The sequence below is a fragment of the Lissotriton vulgaris genome, chromosome 2_1 (assembly GCF_964263255.1).
Source record: "Lissotriton vulgaris chromosome 2_1, aLisVul1.2, whole genome shotgun sequence".
In the NCBI taxonomy this organism is placed as follows: domain Eukaryota; kingdom Metazoa; phylum Chordata; class Amphibia; order Caudata; family Salamandridae; genus Lissotriton; species Lissotriton vulgaris.
This window is the reverse complement of record NC_141687.1, coordinates 215,742,611-215,755,743: the sequence shown is the minus strand read 5'-3', so window position 1 is coordinate 215,755,743 and position 13,133 is coordinate 215,742,611. Positions and strand designations below refer to the sequence as shown.

The following is a 13,133-nucleotide window of genomic DNA, read 5'->3' as shown; positions in this document are numbered from 1 at the left end:
AGTCCAACAAAAAACTTCAGTGAAGCAATAGTGGATACATTAGCCACCCTGCCTGACTTGTTAACTACCTTAATAAACGAATGCAGTCAAGCTAGACCAAGCAACATTCAAAGCAGGAAAAACCCAGAAAAAGAACTACATTCTGTACAAGCAACAACATCTAATGAACCAGAAGTAACAGATGGTACAGTAATTACAAGCAATAAAATGTCTCCAGGCAAGAACCCGAGCTCATCCACCAGCTTTGAGATTAGACACGATGGCAGGACATCATATCAAAGACCAATCGAAAAACAGCTCTCCAGACGACAAAAGAAAAAACTACGTAAATCGCAGAAAACAAACTAAAGAAAAAGCGCAATGTCACTCATACAAAAAAAGAATGAAAGGCCTTCCGTACTCGAAACAAATTTGCAATCAGCCAGACATCGGCACAGTTAGCCCCGACAAGGGTACAATGATCTATCTAATTTTTAAAATGAGAAAAAACATTATAGCCAAGGCTTCACCGGCGAACAATGGTCAGGAAAGTTCCTTACCACATCACTTGAATGAGAAACGAACTGAGGGCCCCGTCAAGGCGTCTATCACACTGCATGAAACCCATACTGTCACCAATCCCCAAATACAATCTTATGCTTAGGTGGTGAATGTCACCCATAGCAACACCTCCAAAAGAGTAGACGGCTGGGAGACAAAGGGACTACCCAAGACAAGTAAAAACATGAAAAGTCCAATAATAGGATATAAGGTAGCGGAGTTACAACCACGTGAGAAGATAGAGAAGTTGATAGTAGCTTCCTTGCAGGAAACTTGCGTCCTGAAAGGATTGCCACCCGTAACGAAAACACAATGCAATGGCCATAACACAGTGGCTTTACAATCCACATTAGCATGGAAGATGCCGCAGGAAGTCCAGCACCAGACCTGTGAGCAATCTTTTAATAATGATCCGGATGGGAAAACACAAGTCATTCCTTGCCAGAACAACGGAAAAACATGGCTCGAGATCAAACAACTGCGCATGATGGGCAGAGTAATGAGTGTAAGGGAAACAACTCGGGAAATGGTCACCAGCCAGATACGGAGCATATAGTGATCCTCACGCTTGAATTTGAGACAAGAGGCCCGGGCGACATCTTAAATCACTCAAACATTCTACACCTCCTGTCGTGCATATCCCCATTGGCCTACCTAAAATCAGCCCATCTCGAATCGGTGCACTTCAAAAATTACCCCTGGATAAGCCATAGGGAGTTAACCCAAATAAAGTGGACCAACAAACAAGATATCTCAAATATTTTGACAGAAGAAGATCTACTTAGGGATTGGGGGATCCGGGTAGATAAATGTCCAACTGAAAGTACCCCCAAATCCTATTACAGAGGCTGCCTAAACAAACTGCAATAATACCACGGAAAAGCATTTTAAGGGGCATTAAATCGACCCAGAGTCTACAACTCTGTAACAACATCAAAATCAAGCTCACGAAGGGGGACACTACCAGATAATGCATGGAGATAAGAGCACCCCAGGACGCCACTTCAGAAGACTGGGCCTAGATCTCAACAGCCCTGTACACCAACCGGAGGACAAATCCCTAGCACTCAAGAAGCAAGAACAAGAACCAACCTCAGATTAATAAGCTGGAACGTGGCCGGCCTTAAATCAACCCTAGTGAATCTGCTCAAAACAGGAGATATCCTATGTCTACAGGAAACATGGACGATAACATCAAACCCCATCAAAGGCTTTCAGGCAATACATACTTTGGCCGATATGAATAACATCTTTGGAAGACCGACCGGTGGGGTAACAATCTTTGTAAAATTAAACCTGCAAATACAAATTGAGGAATGGCCTACGAACTCGCCCGACGTCCAGATCGTCACTATAAAGGGAACAATATTAGAGGGTATTCCAACCACAATTGCAGTAATCAACCTCTACAGCAATCCAAATAATAAGTTAAAAACAGCAAGGAAGGCCACTGGCCAAATCAGAGAATACCTCTATGAAAACCCGGGCCACAAATTTATCATCACCGGGGACTTCAACATGAGAGACCTGTGCCACCCGGATCGACGTCAAGGAGATAAAAGTCGGAACCTCATGGAAACCTGCATCAATTAATCAAGTGGGGCAGCCAAATAAGAAACAACAACTAACATTCAAAAACATCTCCACGCTTGACTATATCTTTCTGAGCAAGATCTTATTGAGGAGGTGGAATCTGGGTCCCTTTCGATCTCAAACCCTGCAGCTTACCAAGGGGGTGCCCCATGGCTCTTTTATGAGTCCTACCTTGTTTAATATCTATGTGGCCCCCCTACCCAAGATCATCATAGAGTATGGGTTAACTCCATTTTCCTAGGCTGATGATATGCAACTACTCCTGTCCTTTGATAAGGAAACAGAGTTAATTGATCAGCATTTTGCCAAGGGCATGCTAGCCATATCAGCTTGGATGACGGAACATTATCTCCAGCTGAATGCGTCCAAAACCAAAATCCTGCTGTTTGGCTCGGCCCAAGCTTCTTGGTCCCTGAAGTGGTGGCCTGCAGTGTTAGGCCCTGCTCCGTCTACTAATACAGTGGCTAAAAATCTAGGGGTCTGTTTGGATGTATTGTTATCAATGAAGGATCAAATTATGACTACTTCAGGGACCTGCTACCATACCCTGAGCCTTTTTCATAGAGTATTTTTATGGCTGCCTTTTTATGTACGTAGAACTCTGATTCAGGCTTTGATCATTGGTCGCCTGGATTATTGCAATGCTCTACTGGCATCGGCTAATGAATCGCTTCTCAGTAGATTACAGATTGTACAGAATGTTGCTGCATGCCTGGCTCTTAAAAAGTCGCCATGCACCTCCCCAGGGTCATTGTTAAAAAAACTCCACTGGCTCCCTATTCGTCAGAGAATTCAATTCAAGCTCTCTTGTCTCGCTCATAAAGCTCTTTATGGTACGAGCCCTAGCTACCTGGCGGACAAGTTTAAAGTCTAATGTTCGAATCGTCGACTCAGATCGGAAGGTAAAGGGTTGCTAGTGGTCCCCCGCTACAGGAAAATATGAACAGGAGGTAAAACGGTTGCCTACATTGCCCCAAAATGCTGGAACACCTTGTTAGAGGACTTACGCCAATGCCCCAGTTTTTTCGCTTCAGGAAACTCCTGAAGACGGAATTATTCCGGGATTGATCTGTGTCTGCCTTGCACCCTCTCTATGGTAGCGCGGAGATAACCCTGCGGGGGTGAATCCAGCGCTTTACAAATTCCTTACATACATATATACATAGTTCTCTTTCTAATACACTGTAGGACTGTATTGGGTTTGGAACACATTTTACATAAAGCTACGATTGTAATAGTGCAACTCATCATTTATTCATATTACACTGTGATGGTTTAATTTTATCAGACAGAAGGAAAATGGACCAGAGAGATGATCACTGGACTCAGCCTTGGTCATCCATGCTTCTCAGTTAGTTCATTATTTCCATGGCCATTTTTCCTGAAGTCTGCACTCTCTCAGACCATCAGCCTTTTCTCATGGGCTGAAGGCACTGTGCCCTTTAGATTGGTGCTACATGCAGTGTGCTTTGGTACTCCTAGCCTTGTCTCCTAGATTAGTGCCACCATGAGGAGATGGGGCACAATGTGATATGGCATGGTCCATGGCACCTGTAAGAGTGAGGTGACCAGACCCGACGCCCGAACCAAGTAGATTTTAATAATGGGCAAGAAGATTTATTGTCTGTTTTCTCCGACGGTCAAGTAGACATCAAATCACTAAAAATATATGAGCTGTGGGCACTCTGGGGCTCACAGCCGAATTAGAAATGCTGCCAGAAAGCCTTTGGTAGTCTTTGACTGGCTGGAAACCCATGACTGGGCTCTATCTAGCTAGTGATTGGCTGCGGGAATCTTGAGCTAAACGTAGGTGTTCTAGCGCGGATTCCACACTGGTGCAGGCCACCTGCTCTTGGAACACAGCTATCGAACGTTCAATGGCGGGCGCCGAGGCAGGAAACACTTTTCCGCTGCCAGGTCCCAGCGCTGTGGGCCGAATGCACTGGTGTTCTCTCTGCTGCTGATTGCTGCGTGGCTCTATCGCCATGTCCTGTGGAGAAGTGTGGCTCACTGGTTAGAGGAGGCAGACCCTGAAGCAGAGGTCAGACCCGGGACCAGGATTCAATTCCCGACGAGGCAGGGTCTTGAGCCCAAATGTCCACGGACTCGATAATTCTCGCTTCGGTGCCTACTCGAATCATGGGTTCACACTCTGCAACTCTGGGCATTAGCTTACATAATCTCCACAACCTCCCCCCCCCCCCCCCCCCCCCCCCGCGGTGGGATGCCTGGCTTTCCCCTTGGGGATGCCCTGTAGGGGCTATGTCACAGGGAAAAGCCAGGACGGGTTCCCAATGCAAGCGCCGAGATGCCTCCCCGTGATTTGAGCGCTATATAAGAAGACATTAAAAAAAAAAAAAATCAGTCGAAGGCAGGCCACTCATATTTGGTGCGCTGCTGCCCACTTCCTGGAATCGGGAGCGGCAAGTCGGTGTCTCTGACAAACTGTTGCATCCCCAGCAGGCAAGTCAGTCTGATAATGGGTTTTGCGGCGGCCCGAGCCTGGGGAAGAGTATGTTGATTGTAATTCTGCATGCAATGTCTGGATTCAGTGAGCGTGGGGGCAGGGTCAAATGTGTGGCATGTTAAAAATTTACAATAAGGCAGGAACCTCTCCTATATTAATGTAACAATTGAATCCGTGCAGCGTTGATAATGAGTGAAAACACGATGAAAGTAAGTGTACTATAGAGAGACATTGACCTTTACTTTGTCTCATGGACGAGGTCGCATTTGGGTGCACGGAGCAAACTTGGCTTTAAACTTTAAACACCTGAAAAGCTTACAGAAAATGCAGCCTTGCAAGATTATGCTTGCGCTGTTAATAGAAACATTTTTTAAATTGCATCGTTTTCCTGGTGTTAAATAAATCAAGCTAAAGTTGAATCAAGGAAACGCCACTCACACAGGCAGAAAGTATCTTCGTAATCCAGGCAAAGCCATGTGTGCAGTGTATTTCACACTGGTCACTGATATGTGGTCCCTCTTGGCATCTGAAACGTCGCAATGTCCACATTTGTGCCCAAGATGAGGTCTCCTTTACCAATACCCTACGCCGCAGTCTTTATTGCCTCTTCCTTATTCCGTTACCTCCCCCTTCACTTCATGGCTTCTCGCGTAATCAGTGCCCACTGATTTAATCTTGCCACTGCGGCAGAGGAAAAGCCTCACGTCTGTGCCAATTTTTACAGGAAATTATTAGAAAGGGATTATTCTCCAAATTTTGGGCTCATTCCTGTTAGCCTGTAACTTCTATTTGGTTGCATTTCTCGTCTCCTGTACCTACTGTAAACCGCCCCCACCATGCTCTGGCAGTCTGTGCTAAATAGGCAGAGCCACTGTAATGAAACGGCAGGGAAGGTCTAAATTACGCAGCAGGGTTGACTAAATTATATAGCCACATAAATTAGAATAATGGAGCATAATGCAGCAAATTTATGTTGATAGTATTACTTTATTATTTTGACATCTGTACACATTAACACTTCCTTTATAAATGTTGTGCCTAATTACTTTCAGATTAAGACCTAAATACACCAATAGCAATGTAAAATAGACCAGTCACTACTTGTGATGGGCTTTTGACTGTGAAGCAGGACGTTACCTCCTTTTTAGTAACATTTGAGCTAGCATTTACATTTTTTTGTAAAAATATGCAGTTTAGGCAGCATGTGTTGGATTATATGGCAAATTATAGGCAGCATATGTTGGATTATATTGGCAACCTCAGCTGTAGAATCTCATAATTAGAGTGGCTCTGTATATAAATCACGTATATACACAGGACCTGCCATCAGTGGGGGACCATCATTCATGTGCAACGATATAAAATGTCTAAAATTGCAGAAGCGAGCTCAATATAAAATTCAAAATTGTAGGTCTCACAATCAAATTTTATTGACAACTGGGTGAAAATATACAATGTTCCCACCTCGGAATTTCATGCAACCGCTGTAGAGTTGCATTTATATTGCACAGTTACGCCAGCAGTAAAAACGAGTCCATACCAGATCCAAGGAAAAGTGACTCCGCTACCTGTACCCGTATTCGTCCTATCTAGACATAACAGTTTGTTTTTCTTTCCCCATATGATTGGGTGTTTTTCCTGTGTGCCTGGCTTTGTGCCTTCTTTATGCATGTGCCGATTTTCGAATATCCAAGCATCCATCCCATAGACCCTTCGGATGCTCAGCTTCTGAAATAAAGAACTGATTGCACAAGTTGCTGCAATGTTAAAACCGTATCTTTGACCAGGCTTTCCAATACTCCTATGTCAGCATTCAGCAACAGAATTATAAGGACTTCCCGGAAGAAAAGGGTGGTCAATGGGGTGCTGGGGAGTTTAAGTGGCAGAGAACTTGGATTTTAAAGTAAAAGTGAGTACTTTACAAATCTCAGTGCGACAAACGTGCAGATCTATTGCTGATCTGCACCTCTTCATGTTAGGGAATCTTACTTTGCTGGTGCGATTACTAACCAGTGCTATGCACAAGAGAACCCTGTACTGCTACTGCCAGAGCTGCATATGCTCCTTGTGTGGTAGAAGAATGTGGAGATGTAGCAGTAAGTGCACAATAATATAATTACAACTTACCTGCACAGGAGTGTAAAAGGAGAGATTAATTTAACTGTCCATTACTGCCTCTTGTGTATTTGTTCTTGTGGATACTGCTTTAGTGAACTAAACACCTCTGCTATGGGATTTTTGCTGCCCCATGAACAGTTCATAAGCTCTGCTGAGAAGTGGTTATCCCCATCCCCATCCACACGTTTATCAGAGCATGATCACATAAGAGTATTTTTGAAACTGGACAGCTATGAGTTGGCCCTAGGATGGAGAACACCCTTCTGCGCTACAGGTTCATATTCCAACACAGTCTATGCCAAATATGCTTCAAGAAATGTAGTCAATTACCAGTCAGCCCTCTGCCTTTCCGTACCTTTTCCTCTAAGTTTTGAAAATTTGTCACATGCATACTGGTTAATAATTGGGTGCAGTGCACACGGACATACTGTGATGTAATATGTGACGTCATCAGCAGTGCATTACACGTGCAAGTTATAGTGAGTCCAACTAACTATAACGTGAAATTTCAATGGCTTTATGTCAGTAAAATTTCCAGCTAACTATAACTGATGTGAAACCTATGTTTTTTTTAGTGAATTTAATAGGTTTTTTAAATGCTAATTCCTAACTATAACTGGTGTGAAGCCTATGGTTTTTTCAGTGAATATATATATATATACTAGCCGAACCTTCAGTCAGTAGCCCGCCAGTTTCTCATGAGAACCCAACTACAAAATGGCTGCCACAAACAGAAAGTTAAGAAAATGGCATCCATCCAGCCACATGTTGTCGACATTGTTACCCCTCTGTATGAGATACCTTTCAGTCACATGCTGTGTCCCATTGCCCTTATAGTTCCCACAGGGACGGTTTGGGTTTGTGAGCACACAGGAATTATTTATTGATGCTCCTTTTTGGTTTCTCCCAATTAGCATGCAAGAGGTATGCCTTTTTGGTACTCATATAAAATTTGCTGGAGGCCATTTGCGGCTACATTTGATTCCAGATTCCTTGTGGAATATTCTTCTCTGCTCTTCACCCTAAGTAAGCACAGAATGTACTCCAGTTCCTAAGACAGACTTGCCTACAGTCTTTACTCAATCATTGATTTCTCTGTTATTGTCTAGAAAATCCATAGGTCCATCATCAATTGTGGTGAGGTGATTGTTGATGTGAAATATGCCCTTTAAATTATTTGTTCTAAACGTGACTAAACTCCTGTTACTGAGTCCCGCACCATAATGACTTCATCCCAATCAACATATCCTGCAGTTTTAACCCCGAGTTGCATCCTAGACAAAAGTTCAGGTTAAATTATTTTTATATAAAACCATCCCCCAAAGTAGGCCAGTTGCTATTCACAAACAGTTTGCCTATAGTTACTAGAGTCAAAAAATACCCCAAACAGTAGTAAATATACTCCAGCTTAGGGCTGAAGTAAGGCTAGCACCACACCTGAAATCCCCACAACCAAAGCTAAATTAGATTAAATTAATTAACCAACCTATTTAAAAATATAAATACATTTAATTTAATGTAGCTATAGATAAAGCGTTTATTCTGATTATTAATGCTACAACTCTTTTATATTGCTCTACGTGCAAAATAAATATATAAAATTAATAAAGATTAATATTTCACATATTTGTATCCAATGTTTTATAAGGTTTAATAACCTTTTACAAATTTCCCTAAACTTTACCATAGGAAGATCTCTTCCCCAACTGTGTAGTCTCCACCATGTGTGTGGAACTTCAAATACGGTTGAAAAGATAGTACTAGTAGTAAGTTTATGATCATATTTGATGTCTTACTGAGTCCACCCCCTTTTTCAGGGGGTGGGGACTTGTAAGTCTACACTTTAGGGTAACTTTACACTCGTAAATGGTGAAGAGCTAAAAGTAGTACATTTATTTGTAGAATATCTACACTTGTAAATTTACTTTACTTACACCAGGTAGTATCCACATTTTACTAGTCAGATACATCCACATTCTAGTTGTCTCTGATTCTTAGTTAGGAATGGGCATGAACATATAGACTGGGAGTAATTGAGTCCCCATAAAGATACCTTTAGTCTATTCCTACAGCCGCGCTCTCTTCCATTTCCACCTTGTAGCCTATTTCCCTTTCTCTACTTGTGGGTACTGTGCTAAAAGGTGATGTGCTACTCACAATCTGAAAATAGGAGCAAGCCTGTAAACTTGAAGCAACTCAATGACCACAATTGCAACTTTATTCTATTACATCATTAAATTGGATGATTCCATTTGAACATTTCGATATGCATTGCTTCTTTATCCTGCTGGCACTTACTTTTTGGTAGGGGCACTATGCTTCTTTTCTGTTGCTGTTGCCATGGAGTGAGCTCGTGAGCCCACTGATCCATCTGAATCACTGCTGTATCCAGTGTGGCTGACCGAGTGTTCAGCAGACTCTCTTTTTCCATCTGACTTTGTCTTGGACCACCGCCTGTGCTTCTGGGGCGACATTGACCGGGACCGGTGATGATGGGTCCGCCTATCGCCTGGTGCACCACTGCCAACTTTTCCTGGCGAAACAGGGATGGAGCTCTCTTGATTGTGCTTAATTCCCCTCCCTTCTCGGCAGCCCGGGGACATGGACTCCATTTTGGCCAGCTCTCTTGCTGAAGGTGATAGAGAGTCGAGCTTCTGGAAGAAGGGAATTAGAAAAGGGGATGGACAAAAGAAAAAAGGGGAAACGGAGAGCAAAGGTATTAGAGAAGAGACACCAAGAAGTGCCAGAGATACACACTTGTCAAAGTACAATGCATACTGCACACTACACGGAGGCTCTAGACTGAAACTAGCTCCCTGCTGTAGCCTTCTGACCCCAACAATGCCGCTCATGCAACTGGCCACATGCAAAACGCAAACGAGTAAACAAGAATATGAAAATTAATCATAGGGCTGGAGGAGTAAGGGAGAGAATATCTCCTATGGCCTGATTTGAATATTAGTTAACAAAATGAGTGAGGATAAAAAATAATATATAAAAAAGTCTAAATAAAATTATAAAAAATAAAACATTATTTTTTGAAGATGATGTAAGGGATTGAGAAAAGAAATGTGAATTTTTTTCAACACAGGAACGGTATCTGTGACAGGAAGCACAGATCGGGTAAGGGTAAGGCTTGTTGGGTGAGTGGGACAGGGAGAATGGCAGGGTAGGGAGACAAATCACTGAAAAGCGAACCAAAATTAGAAAAACTAAATAAAAATACACAAATGTCATTTCAAATTAAAACAAAACTTGGTTCTGAATGTTTTCTGGGTCCTTTCTTTCTTTCTTTGTCCTTTTTTCCTCGCCGAGCACGTTCTCAGAGCTCGTAAGTACACCATGGGCCCTGAAACCTCATTTTGTCACTTTTTTGTCATTACTCTGTATTTTTTTGTTCAAGTCCTGTCTTGGTTAACATCCACTTACCAAAAAAGTGGCATTTCCTCCTTTAGTAGGTAAGGTATGAAGAGAAGGGAAAAGCGGGGCAACATAAGTGCATCGTTAGATTCACAAAAATGCAAGAGAGAGAGAGAAAGAGATAGAGAAAAAAATAAAGCAAAAATAAAAACCACCCAAAAAAACCCAACGTCTCGGGCCACCAAGAAGCAGTTTGGCCAAGAAATCCACTGCTTTGGATGGAATTAAGTTCAGAACCTTTTGGCATCCTTAGCTCATCAGTTGGGTAGACATTACCAAACAGACCAGCTAGGCTTGCAAGAAGAATTGTACAAAGCTGTAAAGAGTTCGTCCAGTGACATAAGACTATTGTACTCAACGTTTCGTCCCAAATGCCTGTTGTGGTCTTATTTGGTGTGTGATGTGTATGGATATGTATAAGCTGCTATAAATAACAAGACTTGAAGTCATCACAAGCAGCATACAGCATCAGTGCAAGAGTGATTTAGCCGAGCTTTTACCAAAACCCCAAAATGGATAAGTAATATCTCAAGACTTTATTGGGTCCCAGACCATCAGATATGAGTCTCTCTAACTATTACACATCTTTACCAGACTGCTCACTAAACTTTCATCTCCTTGGACTCTTTAAGAGTTACCAATTTTCTGTACAAATTTATCTTGACTTTTGCTAATAAATATTCACTAATGTGGCCTCAATATGTTTTTGTTTGGGAAATGAAATTAACTCGCCTCACCTTGAGGTTAAGGTGTATTTATCCCTAATATAACTTCTAATTTCAACTTTCCTTCCTGATTCCCACTTTTCCCTATGAATCGGACTTCACCACAAACTCATCTAGAATTGGCCGGCATACCGGCTCTAATTAGACCTGAACACTCCAAAATGTCCTTCCACACTGAAGAAAGTAGTACAAGATTTTCAAGCTCTGTCCAAGACTGAGGTATTAGAATTAAGAACCAACATCATAGCTGGACTCTTGCTTCTAGCCGTGCCACCTAAGCTCATCCTCAGTGTCCTAATGCTCATCCAACAGAGCAAATAGGATGTAAAATCTTTCCTTCCTTTTTAGGCTGTCTGTAGAATGTTTCCCTTTCTAGGTTTTCCTTGTAATGTAGACTCAGCCTTTTCCAGGGTCTTTCTCACAGCAGCTTCCAACATGTTCAGTCCCTATTAACAAAACATATCCAGTGGAAGTAAAAGTGAAAACCCACTCCTTTTGACATGACAGAGTTGACCTCTTGTCCTTCCCTTATCCCTTCAACAGCATTCTTTTTTATGCTTGGAGGTTGGGCTAATTGCAGGAAATGCTGGTCGCTGAATGAAAACAAGGTGGGCTTTTAAACTCTAGTCTCCTTCCTGTTCATGCCCTACTTTCATGACCAAGAGTCCAGGGGTAGGAACAGCTGTGGCATGGCTACCCCTTAAAGATGTTCATGGTGTCCGAGTGGGAATGAGCAGGACAGTGCACACACCCTCTGCCTTGCAGAATTTGCATTAGTCTTGGGCGCTCTAAATCAATTGTTTATTCACAAACCCTACCTCTCCCAGAGTTTCACCTTACTTTCATCCAAATTAATCTTCCACAGCACCTTCCAACCCACATCTTATCTGTGACAACCAAAATCCTACCAACTCCCACAAACAACAGGACCCCCATTCCGCAAAAAAGGCACCAGGGAAATATGTGTTTCTGTGACACGGCCTAGTTATGAGCAAGGACCACAGAAAGTTCATTGAAACTTCAAAATCTGTACTTTTTCCACAGATGAAAAGGATCTTTTGTATTGTTTATCTTAACAGGTGCCCACCAGAATTGAAACCAATGTAAACCTGCGCTATTCAAGTTTGCAAATTGAAACTCACAGCTCAACATAGTGCTACCATATCAGATCCAGGACCAATTGAAGAACAACTCGCACCAGAGGTAGAGTAGTAAACTATATTGAACATGGTTTCCAATGTTCTAAGATAGTCTTACACAAGAAATTTAAAAAGCAAATCTGCAGGAACTAACATCACTTTCTTCCATTTGAGTCTAGTTTGGAAACATCAGCAGGCATTGAGATCTGTTGCCACATAGAATTTTATGCTCACTGGATGGACATGTTACAACCTGTACAATTTTTATTTTATGGTGTGTAAGATTTACTCACTAGAAATGAATGATGCCCAGTTAACTGCCTAGTAGGTATTCCAAGGGGCAATACCGTTCCACTAGCTGAATGTGGACATTTGGGCAGGATGACATTTTTGACAGTCATTTCTCAAAAATGCTGGATTTCTCATGGAGAAGCAGGCGAGAGGTCTACCCATGTAGCTACTAGCTATAGTATATCATTGGGAATGCATACATGGCATGAAGGCAATGATAGTGGGCATCCAAAGTACATTCTGCCTCCACCAGGCCCTATGTACATTGCAGAGCCAACACTGTAATATGGACTAATGGTTAACCCTTTGGCCACCAGATATGTATTGTTCTTTTAATGTTGTAAAAATGACAGGTTACTACTGCTCCTGAGGTAGGTGTTATTGAGGCTGTAGTTCATTTGTTAATTGCTGCCAAACAACATAACCCACTATTCCTACAAATGGCATTTACCATGTTGCACCGTTACTTTGCTTTACAAATTCCAAACCAACTGGTCCAGATTGTCATTAGTCAGGAATGGAGGCGGTTGGCCACTGAGAAATAGATATGATTTACAAAGGCTCAAAATCAACCATTTACCTTGGAAAGTTACATTTTACTCTACAGTGAACTAAGTCCTCTGAATGTCAAAGGAGCCCACGAAATGGCAACCATTTCCCTCTTTTTGGTCATTTCAAAGCAGGCATGGAGAACGGATACCTTTTGTACAGATTCTATTAATCATTAATGCCCAAGGTCTACTGGCTTAGCCAGTAGCCTTCAGACGAATGAGGATTCAAAGCAAGAATGTGCCCTGTACTGAACATGTTCACAATCTGGGGGGGTCTGGGATTGTGATG

General features: G+C 42.3%; 1 protein-coding gene across 2 annotated transcripts in view; it reads right to left on the bottom strand.

Moving 5' to 3' along the window:
* Positions 1–13,133, bottom strand: part of SRRM3 (serine/arginine repetitive matrix 3) — a 354,881-nt gene that overhangs the window by 46,855 nt on the left and 294,893 nt on the right. For both annotated transcript variants that reach the window (XM_086954780.1, XM_086954781.1), the window contains one exon: positions 9,017–9,372. In XM_086954780.1, the coding sequence (XP_086810906.1) occupies positions 9,017–9,372 (356 nt within the window). The remainder of the gene's footprint in view (positions 1–9,016; positions 9,373–13,133) is intronic.